The sequence below is a fragment of the Balearica regulorum genome, chromosome 9 (assembly GCF_011004875.1).
Source record: "Balearica regulorum gibbericeps isolate bBalReg1 chromosome 9, bBalReg1.pri, whole genome shotgun sequence".
Classification (NCBI taxonomy): domain Eukaryota; kingdom Metazoa; phylum Chordata; class Aves; order Gruiformes; family Gruidae; genus Balearica; species Balearica regulorum.
The window spans coordinates 23,305,894-23,320,846 of NC_046192.1; the positions used below are offsets into that span (position 1 = coordinate 23,305,894).

A 14,953-nucleotide genomic window follows, 5' to 3' on the forward strand; every position below is an offset into this window, starting at 1 on the left:
ATGACAAGTCACTTCAATGAAGCAAAGTATTTTGTGGATTTCAGAGTATGAAAGATGGGGGAATCTTTTTCTCTTTCCCCAGATGGAGTTCATTGGAGTAAGCCAGCTGTCATTCATCCACGACCTGGGACCAAAGGGCATGTGAGTTGTGTCTTTGTGAGTTATGGTTCACCAGGAGCAGGGCCTTAGAAAATAAATATTGCTCAAATTGGTAGTTTTCCTTTCTTGCAAATAACTGACTGGGCAGTAGTTTGCCATCCAGATAGAAAAAATTATTATTGTTCAGACAGAAACTCTACAACTTCAGCACACAGTTTTGAGAGCGGGATGCTTTGTGAGATGTGGGCTGCAGCTCACGGTCTGGCTCATGGGGTTTCTCTCCTTCCCTCCCTGCAATGTGTTGACCTGCATGTTCTCATGCTTGTGCTCTAAACCAGGGTCCTGCATTACTTAAATCTGCATGATTTCCTTTTACGGGGTTATTTTTGCCCTTTTTCCAGCTTTGTGGGCACAGAGATGGCTCGGGCATGGCTGGAGGCACTAGAAGCCATCCCTGGGACCAGGGGCTGGGGCTTCAGCAGGCATCTTACACCTGAGAGCTGCCCTGCACCTCCAGGAGAGCCGTGCTGCCCATCCTCACCGTGTTTCTGTCCTTGCAGAGAAGGGTTGATCATGAAGCGCTCCGGGGGTCACCGCATACCCGGCCTGAACTGCTGCGGCCAAGGGAGGATGTGCTACCGATGGTCCAAAAGGTACTGCTGGGCTGGGCGAAGGCGGCGATGCCGTGTGCTTCTCGGGCACACGTACAAGAAATCCTCATTTGTCTTTCTCTCCCAAAAAGTCTGTGAGGGAGATTCTTGCTTTTTTACAAAAGCCATGGGTTTTTAGGTCAAAAGGGTCTGTAGGCTGTTGCCCCCTCACCCTCCTGTGATGGTGGGTTTTTGCCTTCTGCCTTGGAGATCATAGAAGGGACATGTTGCTCCAGAGGAAAAATGGGATTTCCTACACTTCCAAGCTGGCAGAAATGGCAATAATCCCTGGGTCCGTGCCCAGCTTTCCCTGCTGCAGGAGCGCCCGGGGGCTCCGTGCCTTCGGGAGAGGACGTGGTTGGTGACACTGCCCCAGCCAAATTTCAGCCTGGTTTTCTGGGCTTCCCTTCCTCAATTTACAAAAGGAAAATCAGTCAATTGAAACACTATCTGGGCTGCTTTGAAGCTGAGTTAAATTGGACGTGACCCGCAGCAATAAGGAGCTCTGTTTGGTGCAGTTAACCTTGGAATTAAATACGTCGCCTCTTCCTTATTACTGCATGTGCTTAAATGCCTGTGTTTTCATGGGAGTTTTCACAAGTCACCGCATTCCCACGGCCCTTCCCACTGGAGCAGACATAACCTCTGCTGTCCCTTTACCTTCAGTGTTAGATCTCGGTGTATCCCGGGGCCGCAGCGCAGGGACACCTGTGCTACGGAGCCGTGTGTGTGTTACCAGCTAGCGTCCAAAAAACGCAGGGGGTATTTCCTGGAGCTTGCTTTTCCCTGGCAAATTTTTCCTTTTGAAAATCCAGATAGCACATATCTGCTTTCTAGCAACAATTTGTTGGTCTGTAAGAGCTTCCCTGAGCATTATCCACCTTTGGACTTCAGCATCACCAGTGGGCTGTGGTTAGTTTATCTTAAAAATTTGTTTTCCAACAAAATCTTTCTGCATTCATGGGAAGAAAAGATCCTTTTTCTTAATACAGTGTTGCAGAAGATATCTGTAATGAGTACACAAGGAGATGAGGATTTGACCTTCTTTCAGGTCAAATAATTAAATTGTCTCAAATTCTTTTTTCTCTTTTATGGAAAACAACTTCCTTTTCCTGTCAGCACCCATCATTCAACTCTCCTCTATGTTATGCAGAGCTCAAGCTTTACGTGGGACAGTAGCACATTCAGCTCCGCGATGGATCTCATTTCTCCTTTAGAGCCCAAAAGGGGATGGGAGAAGTGTTTGAGTGGGGTTGTGTGCAGAGTGACACAAGAGGGACACGGAATCCCAGCCATGACTGACAGCTCCTGCATCAATAAATAAGCAAATAACAGTAATGTTTCCCAGAGAGGGCTATTTAAGTGAAGGATTTTAGGACACATCAAGCTCAGGGCAGACCATGGCCATCTTTTTCCCACAACAATTTTGCTATAGGCATTGGGGGTTTGTACCTCAAATTCGTTTCACATATTATAGGAGGAGGTTGGGTGTGTTATGGCCACGGGGGCTGTGGAAAAGGGACACGGAGGAGGACAGTGGGGAGATGCTGTGGATGGGCACGGGCAGGACTTCTCGGGCATGGAGAGCTGCCTGGGAAGAACAGAAAGGGTAACGCTAGGAAATGTACCCCGTGGGACATTTGGGAGTGAAATTGTGGGCCAAATGGCGAGGGGGAGGTATTTTAGCACTGAATGAGAGGGGATGCTGGGATAACTCTTTCAGGGCCCTGAAAGAAAAGGAAAATTATGGGATCTGGAAGTAGGTGAGGAGCTGGGGCTGTTACTAAAGATACAGGAATGAACAGATTTTTGCGGTATTTTCTGTTGCTTTGTGTGTTTCTGAGTGTGCAGAAGAATGAGGCGAAGGTCTAGTGGCGGAGACCTGTGTGGGACAGAGGGGGGTGGTTACCCCAGCTACGCCGCAGGGGGATTAAAAATTAGAAATGCCATTCACAGTAAAAAATGTGTTTTTTCTCCCAGAGTTGTCTTCAGGCTACGGTATTTATGTAAAACCTGCCGGTCATCTCTCATCATGTGTTTCTAACAGGGTGCCTGTTGCTTGGCAATAAAAGCTTTCTGAATTGCCTTGTTCATATATTTTGATAGGAGTGAAAGTGATCCTAGCATCATAATTAATGTTAGAAATGTCAAGTTATTCCCATGTTGCCTTTAGGTATAACATCAAGCTGAATAAAAACCTGGGGTGGAGGGATCCTTGTTGCACCTTGCCTGGTGCTGGGACACCTGCCTGGGAGGTTTGTGGGCAGGGAGGTTCTCATTGATTTTGTTAGACCTGAGAACTTATATTTTCAAAGATTTCTCTAAAAAGGAGTCACGCAGATAACTCTAAAAGTCTTATATTGAATTCAAACTCATTACCCAAGTTCGTAAAATAGGCACTTTTCTGCTCGAGAAAACCATACCCTGGACTAGCCCCTGAGGAGAAATGCTACCTCCTAGTTGAATGCTGTCCTTTCCCTGATAAGTGATTCGCGCTTGTTTTGAAGGAAACACCTTTTCACTTTATGGTCTTTTATGGCTCTTGTGTTGAAGACCGGCGTGGGTGAAATAGAGGTTATCTGGTTCTGTGCCCGTGCAGGTGGCTGGTGGTGAAGGACTCTTTCCTGCTGTACATGAAGCCAGACTCGGGGGCCATTGCTTTTGTCCTGCTCGTGGATAAGGAATTCAACATCAAGATAGGCCAGAGAGAAACAGAAACTAAATACGGGTTGCAGATCGACAATCTCTCTAGGTAAGGAATACAGCCTTTTTCTTTCTTTGCCTTTTTTAAGGAAGAATCGACGCTCCTCCCCGGGAGGGGTTAACAAGGCGTGCCAGGCTGCCGTGGTGCAGCTCAGCTTCCCCGCAGGGCTCAGCGCCTGGGCGGCTGCTGGCGTGTTTATACCTGCTGGGGATTTGGCCTGTAATGCTGATCGTTTCCGATGTCTTAATGAGGCATTTGGAGCCTCAGCTGCTGTTTGTCCATCCTTGCGGTTATTGCTCGGGCCTGAGGGCACGGTGCATGTTGACTTGCACAGTCTGGTTTTGCAGCAATTGCTTACGGTAATTTTCTAGGTGCTCTTTTCCTCTACATCCCAACCAGAGTATTACCCAAAAGACATACTGGTTGGGATAAAGAGATATTTAATATTTTTACGGTAGTGTACAGTATAATTTTTTTTTAATATAGCATAAGCTAGGTCCAACTCTCCTCTGAGTTAAGCTGATGCTATTAATTTAAATCTGGAGTATTTTTTTTTTTATACTTGGCAGAGCAAGACTGTGGTAGTCACTCGGATCAGTTCAGTCCTGATTTTTTTCTTCTGCAAGCAAAACAGCAAAGCAAAGACCGTTGCTATTTCTTACTTCTTGCTTAAATAAAATTATTGATACAGGTGCATTTATCAATGTGGGTAGACAAGGAGGAGCAGCCCAATTGCTTCAGAGTTTCTTGGCTGGGTGCCTGTGTCTTGCCTTTGTGGAGGCTCCTCTGGCTGAGCCAGCCTGGACCTGGGGGACAGGACATAGGGCAGGCTCCCAAGTACATGGCTTCAGCATCCTGCCCCATGCGTGGTCTGTTTTACAGGTCGCTGATTTTGAAGTGTAACAGCTACAGACATGCCCAGTGGTGGAGGCAGGGCATAGACGAGTTCGTTCGGAAACACGGCAAGGACTTCCTCATAGAGCATCGCTTCGGCTCTTACGCAGCCGTGCAGGAGAACACGCTGGCCAAGTGGTGAGGACCGTGGCGAGGCTGCGACCGGGTCACCATGCCTTGGGCACTGTTACCTGCCGCAGGACCAGCGCATGGCTGCCTGCATTAGCCCCGGCTCTGATGGATAGAGCTTCGGTAGCTGTAGGGACTGGCTGCAGTTTTATCCCAGTTTCTGCTTCTGGAAACGCTGTTTCCAGCTGTACGCCCACGGTTACAGGTGCTACTGAAAAGGTCTGCCTCTTTGGCTACTGCCTTCTCTGTAGCTCCCTCCCAAAGCAGCTGTGCTGCAGCCTGTCCTGCCCGCGCTCCTCTGCGACCGATGGTCTGGTCACGTCCTTCACGCTTTGAAATGCAAGATATGTCCCGCTCACCGCATTTGCAAGACTGATTCTCATGCTGTAAGGCAGCATTGCCCTCCCAGGCACCGCAGTTGTGTTCGGGTGCAAATGTCACTCATCTGCTTGAAGAGCAGCATCAGATTCAGGCCTTGCAGATGGACTTTGTAATGAAAGAGAATCAGCAAATGCAACTTTGGGTATTGTCTAAGGGTGATTGGGCTTTATGCACACAGCAGTCCCACAGAAATCCTCCCATCTGTAGCGTAACCTTCATTGCACTAAGCCGTTCCCAGAAGCTCCTCAAAAAAATTGATTCTAGCTGGAAGCAAACCCTTGCAGTACTCTTACTGCAGCTTCTGCCTTGCAGCAACCGCTGCCCAAATAGTTTCCGTAAATCAAAGCAAACACCACTCTGTCATCCTTTCCTGAGAGCCAAACCTAGCTCGCACATCAAGCAAAACCCCAGAATATCGTGTGCGGTTGGCAGAAGTGGCACTTAATAATCTCTTATTGTGCTGTTTCATTAAGCTACTAATAGTAGCATGAAATTCTCCCTGCGTGTTGTCCTAATTCTTGAAAATAGGTTTGTGTTTGCTTTTGAGAAGAGAATGTAAATGGCATCAACACAGAACCCCATCAGTCTTTGACTCTGGACTTTGTTTGATGAAGGGTAGGAAACCTCAATCTATGTGCTGTGTTTGCTTTGACAGGTATGTAAATGCTAAGTGGTACTTTGAAGATGTCGCAAATGCCATGGAAGCTGCTAAGGAAGAAATTTTCATCACAGATTGGTGGTTTGTACTTACATATTTGGATGTTGACCAGCCGTCTCTCTCGGGACGTTCCCGACAATGCGACACTGTTCAGAGGCCCTACAGTATGGCAACTAGCCGTGCGGCCAGATGGTTTGGCAGCACACCCAAACATCTCCTTGTGCTGTATTCAAAGGCCTTTTCAGGAGGGTTGGCAGCAAAAGCACACGCTTGAAATCAACAGCTTGGTTGTCTCCTTCCAAGGAAAGGCCTGAAACTGCATGAAGGCACCACCTGAATTGCAAATGTTAGGGCTTGAGGTGCTCATCGGGAGTGTAAACCACTGCAAACCCGAGGGGCAAGAATGTTTTTCAGTGTATAAGGGAACTTGGACACTCAGACCCCTCTGACAGTGCTCTTCCTGTGTGATCCCACATGGGACCCTCCTTTCAGCTCCTCCTCGCTGTTATGGAAAGCCTCGTGCCAGCGATGAGAGCATCTTTCCGGGGGTGTAATTTTGCTTTGCTTTGCTCTGCTCTGAAACGGGCCAGACAACGGAGGGGGAGTTTTGTCGTCCCTTCCCTGAGCTGTGTGGCTGCCGAAGGACCTGGCCCCGTCCACTTCTTAAGTAGTAATTCAGTATGTTCGTGCAGTGCTCTGGTTCCCGTCCGAGGCAGAGAAAGGGTGCTCTCACACACTTGGGGCAGAGTTTCTTGGCTGGGTGCCTGTGTCTTGCCTTTGCGGAAGCTCATCTGGCTGAGCCAGCCTGGACCTGGGGGACAGGACCATAGGGCAGGCTCCCAAGCCACAGCTCAGACACTCTCTTTAACCTTGGGCACGTCTATGTGCTCCTCTTTCTCCATCTGTAAAATGAACCTCTTGCTACTAATCCACTGCCCATAGAAACCGGGAGGATCAATTCTTAGGTGGCAGTTATGAGAAAACTAAATAATGATGTTAGCTTTTACTGGGGTAAACCTGTTTCCTAACATGAGCACAAATAAACCCAATGCTCTTGGATCCCCACGTGCAACATCAGGTAGCAATACAAGAGCATCATGTTTGAGACCCCTTGTCTCTCTTACTTAACGTTTTATTCAGACAATTGTTAAGTTTTGCAATTCCAAGATGCATTATCTGAAACTTGGAGTTTCGAATAAAAATGCTGTTGTCAGAAGCATGTTTTTAGGACGTAGCGATATGCTTTAATCAGGCACAAGTTCCCATTCTTGGTACAAAAGTAAAGGAATGAAATTCTGTCACCTTGCTTTGCAGGAGTTAGATGAGATTGCTTAATTATTCCTTGTAATCCTTAAAGCTATGAATCAATAAAACGTCCTGTTGAGAGATCATATTGCTTTGTTTTCAGGCAGCAAGGAAAATTCAGCACAAATCCATGCTACTTAGCCTAAGTACCAGGAGAACTAAAACCCCACTTTTATTTACTACTTATGCCTACACGTTTCTTTCAAACCTACCTTGGGGTTTTCTTTTGCTGCAGCTTTCTGTCATAGATAGAGTCCAAGTTTCCCCGTTTACACATCGCTGTTAAACTTGGTCTCATGGGTTGTTGAACACTGAGATGAATGTGCTGGGCACATCCCCTGCCCTCTGTAATGCTCCGTTATTAAAAAACAAAGAGCATGATTTTGGAGAATGCATCACTCTGGGACATGAGCCTTCACATCCACTTTGTAAGCAAAGAAATCAAAAAAGTTTATATAGAGTTGATTATTTAGGCCAGTGCTTTGTTTGCAGGCTACACATGCTGTGGTTTTTCCACCCCTTTATTTTCTTAGGCTGAGCCCAGAAATCTTCATGAAACGACCCGTTGTGGAAGGAAATCGCTGGAGGCTGGACTGCATCCTCAAGCGGAAAGCAGTAAGTGAGCTCCACCTTTAACCTTCGCTCTGCAGAAAACCCTGTGCGCCCACCCAGTTACAAGGTCATACTGGGACTGGAGCCTTTGCACCATTTATTTTGGTAGGGAGGAGAGGTAAAGCTGGCCAAGCCTCATTTCAGATGGCCTCGGAAAACTACGTGTTTTGATTTGCTCCCCATTTGGGCTTGGAGGAGCTCAGGGGTAGAAGGGTAGATCCTCTGATTGCCCCATTGAGTCCTCAGGTTTGGGTCACTTCAGCCTTGCGTTGTGACTGCCCCAGCTCCTGGTGGGGGCAAAGAGCTGTTGCTGTTGGGCGCTTTCCTGGTGACATACGAAATTTAGAGGTGTAGGAAGGACTAAGCACTTTGTGGTGGCTCTTGGTAGGTGGTTTGTACATTCCTGTGTTGTGCAGATCCTGTCTGGCATTACCATGTACTCTGTGTCTGTGTTTCAGCTTTCAGAGCTGAAGCTGTGAAAGATACCATCAATCTTCCAAGAAAATCAGGATGTCATTAGCGCAAAAAGTCACTTGGTATCATCCAGAGGTTCATGCTAATTCACTAGAGCCTCCTCTTCTGGTTTTCCATACTTGATACATTACATAGGTCCTTGTTACAACTAACACCGAAGAACTGACGTTCTTGCTGTTCACTCGACATTCCTTGCTGTAGTAAAGATGTGCCTGTTGACATTAAACATCATCCTAGTGTCCCTCAGCCCCGTTATTCCTGGTGGAGCCCCTCTTGCCTTTGTCCTGCCCGGGCCAGGCTGCCCAAAGCTGCTCTTGCCATAGTTCTTTCACAGCTGCTACCCTTGGTAATAACGAATTTCAGTGGAGCATAAGAAAGGCTAAAGCCCGAAAGGTTTTTGTGAATTATTGTTATTGTTGTTGTTATTATTTCCAAGGATAACTTATATGATTAGAAAAGACTATTTTTTTGGTAGCTGGCTCTTACCTGTATGTCTCCTGGTTTTCTTATCCTCATGGCTCTTGTGGCCACTAAAAGGAGGAAGATCCGCTGTGCCCTCCCTGCCTGTCCCTTCTCAGGTGCAGACTCTGGTCATGAGGGTCCTGGTGCATCGATGTGGAGAAGGGATGTGGGGAAGGGGCTTCAGCAAAGCGTTAAAAAGAAGTATGCAAACACAAGTGGCAACACGTTCCCCAGAGCTGGGCTGAGATGCTCAAAATGTTTACAGGGAGGTGATAAACATGACTCAGGGACTTGGACTCCTATTTGCATTGCCACGTTATCTGAGTTAATAAATGTTCGTGTTCAGTAAGCAAATGCTTGTATAAACTTGATAAGGCTTTTTTCCCCTCTGTTTTAATTTCTCCTTCTCTGCTGTTCCTCCTGAACAGAAAAGCTCAGACCTGCTGTTGACCTGGCGCCTTTCCTGGCGGTCCTGGTCCGGATTCCTGTGCAAAGCTCTGTGCTGTTGCATCCTCTCCTTTCTTCTGCAGCACTTTGAGATATGAGCAAGCAACTGCAGCTACTAGCTCTGTTTCTCTTTTCTTTAAGCGTTTTCATCTCAGAAAACATTTTATTTTGTTGCTGGTTGTACTCTGCTTTCCAATAACACATGTGAATCCAGGCTACAGAGAACATGTTTCATGGAGCCAAGCGAGCCAGGCAGAGGAGCTGGGCGTGAGGTGTTTATGAACGTGGGCTGTACTTCAGCTGTTCACCCAACCCGTGATAACACCAGTGCCAGAACTGGTAGTTTGCCCCATGTGAGCAAAGTCAGGAAGAGAAGCACAGCTGGGGAAGTCTCTTGAACTCTTGGTGTGGTAGAAGGTCAGGAGTCCAGGTGGATGTCCTGAAGTAGTCTTTGACTCCCCTTCCCTTCCGAACTAGTCGTCGCCACAGTCCTTACCCGCTCTGCGTGCTTAGAAAAAAATAGAGGGTTTTTTGTGTCTGACTGTTGCTGATTTGGAAGTAGTCTTATTTTCTGGTAAATGAAACACGGCCACGGGGCATGCTCACTGGATGGAAGAATTTGGCTTTGTCACGTTGACATGGATTTTCCTATGGCTATAAATACCTCATAAGAGTAAGGAGTGTTTTAAGGTTAATTCCTGGAAATACTTGCCTGCTGTCTCACTTGTGGCATTTCTGTGATTCGGCAGGGCGTTCGGCAAGCTGGTGTCTGGGTATCGGGATGAGGCCGTCCTTTATGTATGTACAGTGCTGCCTTGGGCTTCTCTGGGCGCAGTGGGGAACAGATCAACCACAAGTTGGAGACTGCTTGAGCTAGCAGTAGCAACTTTATGGGAATAGTAGCTTGAAAGGCTGTGGAAAGTTTAGGTCCCAAGTTTAAGCTCCACTGCAAGATTCAAAGCTGTGCTGATTTACGGCAGCAGTTCCAGTGTGTGGCCAGCATCTGCAGAGGTTTGGGAGGTACTTGGCAGTTTCAAAAGCACTTTAACAAGTGCCCTTAGAAATCCTCCTGTGGATACCATTCTGGTCACAAAAAGCACCATCCTTTGAGCACTGCTTATTGTATTCAAGGAGCGTGTTTAGCTCTACCGATAGAAAGAACTCATTTGTTGGTGCTGAGTTGGTTGCGTCCCCTTTGGGAGAGGGATGTCCACATGACTGCGCTGGTATCATTGTCCTGCGGAGGTTTTTAACTGGAGGCAAACATCAGGGCAACGTGAAACAGCAGAAAACTGAATTTCAGCGGATGTGTGCAATGCTATTATATGTGGAGTGAATCACATTTGCAAAATTTTACCTCAAAGGATGTTTAAAAGGGGCTACTGTAAGAATGACCTGTTGGTAGGCCTTGGTGTAGCTCAGCTCTTCACACACAAATCCGGGTACTGAGCCCTTCTCTGGAGGTTGAATGGTTTTCCTGAGCGGGGCAGGCCCTCGAGTATTGTGGGATTACAGTGGCAGATCTGGAAGAGCGTAATCAAGGCCGAGGAACCTCAGCCTGGATTTCTGTCTGCAGGCACAACGTGCTTACTGCCTCAGCTTTTCCTCGCTTCAGAAATGGGCTGTATCCATTGACATACCCGCAAACCGTGTGTTTCTTATTTCTGACAGCAACAAGGAGTGAGAATTTTCGTTATGTTGTACAAAGAGGTGGAGCTTGCCCTAGGGATCAACAGTGAATATAGCAAGCGGACGCTCATGCGCCTCCATCCAAACATTAAGGTAACGGCTCGTCGGGCGGTCGCATGGAAGACATTTGCATTCATTTGTTCTTGACGGCTAGTGCTGACCCTCAGTGTTTCTAGGTGTGAGCTGGATGAACAGTGATTCCCACCATTGCAGTGGGAATAGTCTGAGAGTACGAGCATCGCCCATACAGTGATTATCACGTCTGGAAACTTCATTTCTTTAGGTTATAATTGAACATAAAATTGCTTAGTTTAGACTTGCCAAAGCAACTATTCATCTAATTCACAAGGAACATATTTCATGTGACAAGTTAATGGGGTTACATCAAATGCAAAGTTACAGTTTGAGAATGTTGTCTCATTTCAGCATTTCTGTTCATGTATATAGATGACAAGAGTCACCACTGGATGTTTATGTTTCCATTGTAAATGAACAGCATTGCGCTCTCCTGTGCTGGTTCGCTGCTGCTCTGCCACAGAGCAGAAAATGAGTTGTGGCACATGAATAGTAGATAAGGCTAGATCCACTCTCTTGAAATTAGACACACATACATTTTGTTGAGCAATAAGATATATGTTATACATGAGGGTGACAAACTCCTGGAATAATAGATTTATTATCACTTGACCAGTTGCCATGGTGAAGGGAAGCATCCATTCACCATCATCTTCACAGCAAGACTTGAAGGTATAACTCGAAGATACATGCTATGTGTGTAACTGGTTTTGGGAGCAGCCAGGTGAAACTCTCTATCTTTTTCCCCAGGAAGCTGGTTTAATGGCTTTCCTCTAACATAAAAAAACCCAACCAACTATATACTGAATGCTTAGATATAGAAGTTACTGTGCCATAAACACATGTCAAAAAGAATCTCATAAACAAATGTCAAACAATTTGCTGATTTTAAGTGGGGGAAAAAAACAGCCAGCTTCTCATTTCACTTATGTAGTGGCAACAACCGGAGAAGTGAGTCAGATCACCAATATGTTGTTTTCTTTTAGAGCAGGCTCTGTGTTTGACAGCTCAGCTATTATAGCTCTGCTGAAAGCATGATTTTATTTGTTGAAACAGTTTCCTTGACTATAGCTCTCTTATGAACACTGTTGTAAGCGTGACCTATCCCAACATCAGTGAGCGTTGCTGCTCGGGAATACCCGCATCGTGGGGAAGCACCTGCCTGACGGTGAGGCTGAGCCCAACTAGGGGGAAGTCATGTAGCTTCAGTAATTACACCATTCTGTGTGGAGGCATCTTCTAAAAACTCCGTTGTTTCACCATCACCCTGAGCAGCCAAAAAAAAAAAAAGCTGGGCAGCTCTGGCTGGAGGGGTGTAAATTGGGCAGTGACACTGAGCCTGAGTGCTGGTTTTCTACCCAGGTGATGAGACACCCAGACCACGTGTCCTCCTCAGTGTACCTCTGGGCTCACCATGAGAAGCTCGTTATCGTCGACCAATCTGTGGCATTTGTGGGTGGCATCGACTTGGCGTACGGCAGGTGGGATGATGACGAGCATCGCCTGACTGATGTGGGCAGCGTCAAACGAATGACGGCAGTGAAGTCGGTGTCAACGACCAACCTGGCAGTAAGTGAGCTCGCTCCAGCTGGTGGCCACCTTCAACATCTACGTGTCAGGTTCGCGGTGGGGATGAACGAGCTGTGCCCACTTCTAAGCTTAGGGTTGGGTTTAGGAAGTTTAAAAAGGAATAGTAATGGGAAGGAGGAAGTATCTGAGCATCAAGTGACTCTTTAGGGCTAGATACTGACCAGCCCTTGGTAGGACACAGAGATAGACAGCTGGGTTTCCCCTCGAGCTTGGAGCAGCAGTCACAAGGCTGCATGCTTAATAAAACTTAGCTGGAAATGCACAGTGAGCACTTGCAGAGTGCTCCGGACTGGATACTCAGGCCCTTACAGGTGCCTTGCTTGCTGAGCTTTTCTGCTAACCTGGTTCTGTATGCAACCAGATATCCCAAAAAATTTAGAGGCCTAAGGTTGTGATAATTTCAAGGGGAGGAATAATCCAGAGTAAATTTATGGGATTGAAGAATGTGCTGCTAGTATTAATGGGGTTTTTCTGTCAAGTGCCTCCTCGGTACAGACTCTCTCCCTCAAAAGCATTACTACTTCCCACCAAAGTGCAGCTTTGTCACGGAGCAAAATTTAGCTCGTGGTTGTTCCTGAGCATTGATATGCATGATCACCTGTAATTAAAGGGGAACGTGTCCGTACATCACCTGCAGCAACGTCCTGTGTCTTTTAAGTCTGCAGCGGAGTCATCTGAACGTATTCCCCTGCAGTCTCAAGCGCTGTCCCCAGAAAGCCACTGCTTCCAGAGAAATGCTGATGATGCCCCAGACACATCAAAAATGAAAGGAATAGGAAAACCCAAAAAGTTTTCGAGGTTCAGCATTTACAAGCATCTCCATAAACACGGCATGCACCATGCCGACAGTGTCAGCAGCATAGACAGTGAATCGAGTAAGTAATGTTTTTCAACTAAACAACGTATATAAAGCGTGTGTGGAGGCGGGCGGGTGGATGTACATGCAGATTCACGTAATTTCTAGGGTAATATGTTCTTTGTAAGGAAGGAAAGTTGGTGAATTTCTTAACTATCAGAATAATAACTATGTGTTAGTCAATATGTAAATTTGTGTCACTGCAAAATGTACAAGAAAAGTTTTAAGTGGATTTGCATTTAGTTAATTAGCAATTGTAATGAGCCATCAGATGATAGGATATAGTGTACGTGATACCTAATGCTTATGCTGCTGGAAAATTTTTGTTCTTCAAGGGAGAATTGAATCTTTCATTTTTCAGTTTGTATTTATTCTAACAAGCGAGGCAGTTTCTGAATGTGATTATCCCTTCTCATAGGCTCGTGTTACCTAGGTTTAAATCAGTTCACTTAAATGGAAATATTCCCAATTTATCCACTTACCAGAGAGGAGAGACTATTCAACAGTTGAATATTTGAATGCAGCTTTTAATTCCCCACATTAAAAGCAGCTTCAAAGCTAAAATTACAAGGATCAGCTTGACATTTGTTCCAGCATGGAGTCCTTCCTGAAATTTGTTCCTCAAGTCCTCAGCTCCCGAAGCTGCACATTGCTCAAGGTGGGAACTTATTTGAGTTTCCGTCACTCCTTGCAGATCTTACTCCTGCCTCTGGCTGGAGGAATCCTTGCTGGAGCATCGTTTGCCTTGGTTGCAGTCAGCTCATGGCTTTGCTGCTTCAGTATATCTGTCCGGTTTAAAACCAGCTGGGTCTCAAATTTGGTCCTTTGCCTGTTGGTCACTTGTAGTTTCAGCAAATTGAGGTCCTGTCATGCAAGGTGTCTTCAGACAGGATTGGACACTGGTGTAGCAGAAGTGGACATGCCTTTTTGCCATAAATAGAGCGTCTTGACTTTCTGCAGGTTACTGTAACCCCACTAGGAGTCAACCGAATATAATCCAGAGTTTAAAGCCCCATCTGAAAATGTTCCATCACCACAGTGAATCCAAACAGGGGCTCGCTGAGCCTCAGGAGGGTAAGTGGAGGAAGGCAGAGGTGCAGACCCCTTCAGGCTTTAGCTGCCGATGTTTTTGCATTACAACTATGGTGAGAGTTAGGTTGGGTGCCAGGATCAGCCTTCGCTGCTTGTTGTTCTCCCCAGCATCCTTAGCCACCCCTCTGAGGACATCCTGGCAGAAGAGCCTTCTCCAGAAGCATCAAAAACTGCAGCAGAAATAAAAATTTAAAAAAACCACCAACAATAAAAATATATAAAAAATCCAAAGAAATTTGCAATGACGGCAGGGAACGGTTGAGGAAGTAGCCCTGATTCTGGTAAATGATGATTTCAGCAGCTCTCTTCCTGTAAGGAAACGGATTATTACTGCAATTGGGAAATTCTGCATTGGATAATTTAAAGTGAGCCTGATGCAGAAAGACAAATGCAAACAGAGAGAGGAAACAGCGAAGTGGCTGCTGCCAGACCTGTGTTTGGATGAAGAGTGGGGCCCCCCTTTTGCCCCTTATTAAAATTAATGAAAGCATACCCGACTGAGAAAGGAGTTGGGTGGTTATGAGCACTGAGCAGTTCTGATCTTTGGACCGATGTTGAAAGGATCTCTTTCATTGAGATGCCTTTGAGTGCTAGTACAGAGCGAGGAGCAGTTCTTCAACATCTTCATCATGCTAACGTCTTCCCCTAAGGCGTGAATTGCCAGTTGTAAAATATTGTTTGCCAAGTAGTGGCAGGTAACAAGGAACAGATGCATTTGCTTCATGGAAATGAAGCACGGTCTCCCCTGTGGTCATCCCATGCTCAATCATGAGTCAGTGTACAGTCATCAGGACACGAAGCGTGTTTTGGCCGGACGGCGTGTCCCACCCATTCAC

General features: G+C 46.4%; 1 protein-coding gene across 6 annotated transcripts in view; it reads left to right on the forward strand.

The window, feature by feature from the left end:
- PLD1 (phospholipase D1) overlaps positions 1 to 14,953 on the forward strand; it is a 68,491-nt gene that overhangs the window by 29,678 nt on the left and 23,860 nt on the right. For 4 of the 6 annotated variants that reach the window (XM_075761552.1, XM_075761550.1, XM_075761556.1 and 1 more), the window contains exons 7-16: positions 83 to 141; positions 660 to 752; positions 3,349 to 3,501; positions 4,336 to 4,485; positions 5,513 to 5,596; positions 7,354 to 7,435; positions 10,487 to 10,597; positions 11,942 to 12,148; positions 12,828 to 13,044; positions 13,986 to 14,099. In XM_075761552.1, the coding sequence (XP_075617667.1) occupies positions 83 to 141; positions 660 to 752; positions 3,349 to 3,501; positions 4,336 to 4,485; positions 5,513 to 5,596; positions 7,354 to 7,435; positions 10,487 to 10,597; positions 11,942 to 12,148; positions 12,828 to 13,044; positions 13,986 to 14,099 (1,270 nt within the window). The remainder of the gene's footprint in view (positions 1 to 82; positions 142 to 659; positions 753 to 3,348; positions 3,502 to 4,335; positions 4,486 to 5,512; positions 5,597 to 7,353; positions 7,436 to 10,486; positions 10,598 to 11,941; positions 12,149 to 12,827; positions 13,045 to 13,985; positions 14,100 to 14,953) is intronic. The other 2 variants (XM_075761555.1, XM_075761553.1) reach the window with 2 other exon arrangements.